The 7,089-nt window shown below is 50.4% G+C and overlaps 1 protein-coding gene across 1 annotated transcript in view; it reads left to right on the plus strand.

Moving 5' to 3' along the window:
* LOC105825590 (RILP-like protein 1) overlaps window positions 1–6,834 on the plus strand; it is a 29,283-nt gene extending 22,449 nt beyond the window's left edge. Inside the window, exon 7 of the mRNA XM_012663427.1 lies at window positions 6,364–6,834. Coding sequence (XP_012518881.1) covers window positions 6,364–6,508 — 145 coding nt within the window. The 3' untranslated portion in view covers window positions 6,509–6,834. The remainder of the gene's footprint in view (window positions 1–6,363) is intronic.
* The last annotated feature ends 255 nt before the right edge of the window (window positions 6,835–7,089 follow it).

Below are 7,089 nucleotides of genomic sequence, written 5' to 3' on the forward strand. Positions count from 1 at the left end.
GCACATCGATGTTCAGGTCTGCAGTTCCTTCTCACCCCTGAAGCTTAGAGTAGTTTCAACTTCATCTAGTCCATGGGGACTGAGATTAGGGGAAAGGCAGGTCCCCAAGCAAGATCAGAGTGCTAGGCAGACAGAACTATGGGATAGTCACGGTAGCCTCATCATAAGGATGAGGAAGCCTTTCAGTTTTGATCCTGGGCAGAACTTGCTACCCAGCAAAACTCTCATCCTTGGCTAGGGTTTCTCATCAGCTGCCTGGGAAGAAATGAAATTGGCTTTGCCTAAACTCTGACCCCGCTGCCAGCCCACTCCTGCGTGAGCATGAGCAGGGTCCAGCTCACACGCTTCCACACCTGCAGCTCCCAGGTCTTTAAGAATCAGACTTTCTAGCATCTTCAGTTCAAGTGTGCCCAATTTACAGAGCCTCCGGCACCCACGGTCATACGTAATTCTAAAGATTCCTTCCAAAGCTAGGTTTTTCTGACTATAATTTTCTTCTCCAACCCCCTTTTTCTGAACAGATAATTAAGAGTTAGCTTTTGAAAATCTCAGATTGGGTGAAGTCCAGAGGGAAGTTCTCAGAAGTAGCCAACAAATCTTTCCACTAGTTCTTCTGTCCACACTCGAATAGGCTGTGGTGTCCACCCTTCTTTCCCAAATTGTTCCAGAAAGGACCCTGGGGGCTCCATTTTCAGAGCTTTTCCCCTCTCTAGGTTAGTTTCTGGTTGCTCAGCAAGACCTGGGGCTCTGAGCCCGGCAGGGAAGCAGCTGGGATCAGGGAGCCCGAGAGACAGACAAAGAGAAAGACGGGACAGAAAGCATGACCAGGACCTCCCGTCCAGGGGTGCAGGTGGCCAGGCGCGGGGCAGCCCGGCCTTCTCGGGGATGTAACTGGAAGAGCAAAGTGGCACAAAAGGCTTTTGACCAGCACGGGTAGGACACTGGTTGCCTTTGTCCACCTCAAATGCTGACTGGGAGCTGCATCCGTGCGGCCTGCGAGCCCAGAGGCTGGGAGGGGTCTGGGCAGGGACAGACCTTCCCTGGGCCGGGGCAGGGTAGGGAGGTGACAGTTGTTCAGATGGTTCTTAGCCCTTCCCCCTTTCCTTCCTTCTCTCTCGCACCCATCTGGGTCTGTCTGGTCTCTGCCGCGCTGCAGTCTGTGTAGTGCGGCCCACGGCTCCTTTCCAGCGCAGCGCCGTGGCCCTGACCAGTTTCTCCCCTGCCTCGTGCTGCAGCAGTAAGTAACCGCCACCAAGGAGGCCTGAAGGGGCTTCACCAGCTCAGAGCACTTGAACCGAGGTGTCTGCCACCCTGTCAGGGACCCGGAGCTAGGACAATTATCCCCATTCCTCAGATGAGGAAACTGAGGCCTGGAGAAGCCCACTGACTTTTTTTTTTTAAATAAAATTTTTTTTTTATTTTCCTTTTTTCTGTTTTTTATTTTTATTTTCGTTTTTTTCTTTTTTCCATTGTATTTTTTGATTTTTTTTATTGTTTCTTTGTTTTCTCTTGGTTTTTTATTTATAATTTCTTATTCACTGTTTTTTTTAAATTTTTTTACTTTTTTGAGATAGGGGCTCACTCTGTCGCCCAGGCTGGAGTGCAGTGGTGTAGTCATAGCTCACCACAATCCCAAACTCCTGGGCTCAAGCGATCCTCCTGCCTCAGCCTCCCAGGTAGCTGGGACTACAGGTGTGGCTACCATACCTGGCTAATTTTTAAACTTTTTTTAAAGATGGGGTCTCACTATGTTGCCCAGGCTGGTCTCGAATGCCTGGGCTCAAGGGATCCTCTCACTTTGGCCGCCCCCCTGCCCACCCCCCTGCTTCCTCATTACCCTCCCTGCGGCCCCAGCTGTGGGCTGACGGCCCGGCCCCTTATCTCGCCAACACACTGTGAGTCAGAGTCGTCAGACTCCACATTTCTGGGCTGAACTCGACAAGGGAACCAGAAACCCCTGCTGCCAGTGGAAACAGTGTGCCCAGAAGATGTTCCAAGAATAGCTTGTGACTGAGCAGCTGCTGGCCCGAGAGGACGGCCTGGCACTGCCTGGGAAGGTCACGAGGGAGTGCCAGAGTGAGCTCAGCCTTGTTCCCAGTGAATGCCAGACACTAGCGCCCCCCTCCGTGTGGTCTCCGTCACTCGGTCGTGCTTCCACAGACACACACAGCTGCTTTCTACGGGCCAGGGGCAAGGGCTGACCACAGACAGGAATGCAAGCGGCGGGTACAGAGGGAGGGCCGGGGAAACAACAGGTCAGAACTGGCCTCGAAAACTGGAAAGGTTGGCTTTGGAGTAGGCAGCCATGCAGGTGACAAGTGGTCACGGCCACCGTGCAGTCTGTCCCTGTCCTCCTACCACCTCCCTCCCTCTCTTCAGCCCAGAAATAGCTTCTTCACAGCCACCCCTTACATTGCCTGAAATGCCACTGTTAGAACTTCCTTTGGTTTCAGTCCTCCAGGAATAATCGGCGGGGGGTGTGAGGAGGTTTAAAACTAGCTACAGTGTATCCACCACGTAAACTTTTGGCCAAAACAAGTCAGTCTTTTCATGGAAATGGCTGTCCCTCTAGGGTAGGCAGCTTCCGCAGGGCAGCACCTGGAACAGTGAGGGAAGGGGGCTGCCCACACAGTGAGCCCAGCAAGACACGCAGACAGCAACTCGGCTGGAACACTCCAGGCGTTCCTGGGCCCTGTGTCCATCTCACCCCCGCCTCGGCCCCAAACGAAGTCCAGCATTCCCAGGTGGACAAACATCTTTCCAGGAAAAAGATCCATCCTGTGTCTGGGGCCACCTCCCTCACAATGACTCTATCTTTATGGGTGCCCTGTTTAGGTGTCCTGGCAAAGGTGGGTGCAAAATGGTGTGGCTGGGAGCCCCCGGAAAGCTAACTGCCCAGTAGCCTGGCCTCTGGGGATTGGGCCCATTCACTTAGTAAAAGGTATTCCACCTTCTCTGTGTCATCCTGAGACACCATTGGGGGTTCTGCAAGGATGCCACCTCTCAGCTACTCTGTGAAGTGCATCAAAGGTGATCCTGGGCCAGGCGTGGTGGCTCACACCTGTAATCCCAAAACTTTGGGTGGCTGAGGCAGGAGGATCTCTTGAGGCCAGGAGTTTCAGAGACCAGCCTGTCTCTAAAAAATTAAAAACGTTAGGCTGGGCACAGTGGCACGTACCTGTAATCCCAGCTACTTGGGAGGCTGAGGCAGGAGGATCACTTGAGCCCAGGAGTTTGAGGCTGCAGTGAGCTATGATGACACCACTGCACTCCAGCCTGAGCAACAGAGCAAGACCATGTCTCAAAAAAAAAAAAGAAAAAGTGATCCAAACACCCAGATTATCCCCAAACCTCATTTGAGACAATTATATCTTTTCCCAGCCAACCTTTTTTTAAAAAAAAAAATCATAGCTTTTCAAAACAAGCTCTGGTGGCTTGGTGGGAGTTTCGTCTTCATTTCCCCTGCCCAGCGGAGGCACAGTGAGTGGTCACTGTTGGCTCGGATTGTCCAGAAGGCTGAGGAAGCGTCCTAGACGGTCGTGCTGGCTCTCAGCTTTAGTTCTCTCTGCCTCACGCTTCTCACGGTCACTCCTGGGCCTCACCTGGCCGCCTTGGGGGCACGGGGCCCGCAGCTCATGGCGGCTGGGCAAGTGCACACAGCCCCTAGCATGGGTGTCACCACAGCCTCCCAAAACACGTTTAGATTCCTTCCTTCCCACAGCCACGCCTATGTTTTCAGCCCCTGAGAGCCACTGTGTCGTCCCTTGGTGGCCATGACATACGGTATCATTTTCTAGGGCTGCAGTAGCAAAGTCCCACAGTCGGGGGTGCTGAGACAACAGAATGCACTGTCTCACTGTCCTGGAGGCCAGAAGTCTGGGATGAAGGTGTCGGCAGGGTCACCTCCGTCTGAGGCTGTGAGAGGGGCTCTTTCCCGGGGGCGGGCTGGCCGTCCTTGCTGTTCCTTGGTGCAGAAGCATCGCACTAGTACCTGCCGCCATCTTCACGTGGCCTCCCCCATGTGCGTGTCTCCGTCCAAATCTCCCCCGTATATAAGGACACCGGGCATGTTGGATTGGGACTCACCCTACTGCAGTGTCACCTCATCTTAAATAGTTACACCTGTACGGACCCCACCTTCTGAGGTACTGGGGCTTAGGGCTTCAGCGTATGACTTTGGAGGCAAGGGACACAGGTCAGCCCACAACATATGCCACAAGCGAACCCTCAGCTGCTGTCTGTGGACTGTTTCTTTTTCATGCCTCCCCGTTTTCATCTTCTCTGTGTCTATCTGTGCTTTCCGAACCAGGATCTTTACAGCCATAATGCCCATGGTAGCCGCTGGACTGATAATAGATGACCCCACCCTGCAGCCTGTCCGACGACTTGTTTCCCTTGTAGGCACTGTGTGTGTGCGTGTGTGCGTGTGTGTGTTTCAGGTTTTGTTTGGGTTGTGCCTTTGGAATGTCTGCTACGGCTGCTGCTGGGGCTGGCCTGTCTCCTCTGGCCACTTTAGCTGCATGGCCGTCACCGGCGTGTCGCCATGTGAAGTGGGTATCGGGTGTGATTTTCAAACATGCCACTCATTGAGCTCGGTCTGCACGAGCAATACCTCAGAATTCTCGGCTCTGTCACCGATAATTCTTTTTGTCTCTTCTGTTTCTGTTCTAAAACCACCTTGCCCATGATCCAGTAAAGAAGGTCCTTTAAGTGACGGGTCAGTAATCAATGCCCACTGCGGTCCCCGAGTGACACTAACACCGTGTTTTTCGTCTTCACGCCGGAGCTTTCTAAACTGCTTTGTTTTGCCAAGCCCTCGGCCATTTGATCTGGTTAAAGAAAGAAAATCACAGGAGGGGACCAGTGTCTTGATGCTGTCTGTGGGGGAAGTGCTGAGTGGCTTTCCTGCTTACCTGAGTCAGGCAGAGGTGACGCCTAACAGGGATGTGTTGCTGCCGTATTTCTGGCCAGCTAATTGCCCCAGTTACCCTATGGAAAGAGCTCACAAATAACCCAGCATGACAATCGTGCCTTCATTTGTCAGGACACATATGCCATAGAGAAAAGACGCCTTAATTGCTAGGGAGAATTTCAGCAGGTAAACTTGGCTTGCCTTGGCCTGATGATGAAAGAACACTTTATTCCTGGTAGAAAGTGACTGTAGGATCCAGTAACCCAGGAGAGTAAAATCATTTTCACCCAGATGTGATTCAGACTAAACTCTGTAGGCCACAGCACTAAAAGATGCTAACAGGCGAACAGACAGAGGGAACCAAAAATAGTTTGTCTGAAGCTTTGATTTCTTGGAGGCTTCACTCCTATTCTTGCACCCCAGGGAACATAACATACCGATTATATTATATCTCTTACCAAGTTCAGAGCCAAAATTCCAAGAGTAAGAAGAACTTGGTGACAATAGAAGGAATCTTACTAAAGCCTGGTAGTATTGAAGGACAGATGGCAGCTTAGAGAGTTTGGGAAATCCTCAGGTGGGCCAATTTGAAGTTCACCAGCCAGAGTCCTAGTCTCTGTTTACGTGATCTCAAAGTAGGCCACTTTGCAAGCTTTTTGCTTGTGACTTCTGCCTTTATCTTACAGGCATCTGATGGTTCCCTCTGAGCAATACACGAGTCACAGCTGTTTTAAAGAGACCTCTTGGGCTCCATTAGCTGTTGCTCTGCAGCTACTTGCAGGGGGCGATATATTCCACAGGCTTTCACCATTAAATCCATTATTGAAGGTCCAAATTGATTGTTTCCCACATTTCATTTGCATATTATATTCAGTGTTTATCTAATCAGAGAACCATGTGTACTGCGATGATGTACTTATTTTTTAATTGTCTTATTTTACTTAAATACTTACTTTAGCCTCCTAAGCAGTAATGTCCATGAAATCTGGGCCATGGTTTCCTGATTGACATTAAATAAACACATAACTATTTAAATTGGAAATATTCAACTGCTTACATCAGAACCATCTCATGTTCCACATGGCTCTCAGTATCCCTTTCTCCGCATCATTAAGGTAATTAAAGAAACCCAGGCTTTGTTTCCAGGAGCTTCTTTTTTCCACTGGTAATGGGAAGGACCCCCGTAGTGGCTAAGGCAGAAGACACCCCACACATGAGCTATGCGCATGCCTTGCCCACACTGTGTGACCTCCAAGGTGCCGTGACCAAATGACATGCAGAATCCCCGCTGCTTCCTTAGAATGACTTTGACCCTCACCCCCAAAATTTCTTTCACACCTTGATTTGCTCCCTCCCAAGTTTGCTGCTATATGTCTCTGGCATTGCAAAAAATGCGAAGTGCACAGCCATGGGTCGGCTCTCATTTCTGTCTCTGCTTTCCCTTCCAAAAGGTTTAGCTTCTTCTCCCGAGATAAGAGGCGCGTGGCCAACACACAGAGAAACGTGCACATCCAGGAGTCCTTTGGACAGTGGGCCAACACCCACCGCGATGATGGCTACACGGAGCAAGGACAGGAAGCCCTGCAGCACCTGTGACCTTGGTCTCCACCCTCCGACCTGGACTGTCTACCGCCAGCACCTGCAGCTGAACCTGCAGCCCAAGTGCGATGCCTCACAGCTCTCGGTGCCAATGCACCCTCAAAACTGACCCTCAAACAGACTGTCTGCTTTGAGGATGGATGTTGAAAAACTGATGCCAAACTCTAAAGAAATGTTTATTTATACCCAGGGTTATTGCCGTTTATAATAGATGACTCTGATCCCTTAGGATATATATTTAATAATCCCATGAACTGAGGCCAGACTTTTGCATTAACTTCAGTAAGACAAGCTTCTTGAAGCCAAATACATCACTTGCCACTGTAAATTGCTATTTGACTTGCTTTGTATAAAATTCTATGTGTAGAGGTTTTATTATCACATTTGACATACTTCAGTGGAAGGCAGGGAAGGGGTAGCTTTTCATTAGTTATGTTCATGAAACTGTGATGACAGTAGCGTATTATATAGAATGTATCGATAGGCAGGGCCTCTGAAGTCACAGGATGAGCTGCTGGCCCACCTCAGACACAAAGCAACAGAAAATGTGGGTGACAGTCCTCCCACCCAGAGAATGG

Source organism: Propithecus coquereli, unplaced genomic scaffold (genome assembly GCF_000956105.1).
Source record: "Propithecus coquereli isolate 6110/MARCELLA unplaced genomic scaffold, Pcoq_1.0 Scaffold81, whole genome shotgun sequence".
Lineage (NCBI taxonomy): Eukaryota > Metazoa > Chordata > Mammalia > Primates > Indriidae > Propithecus > Propithecus coquereli.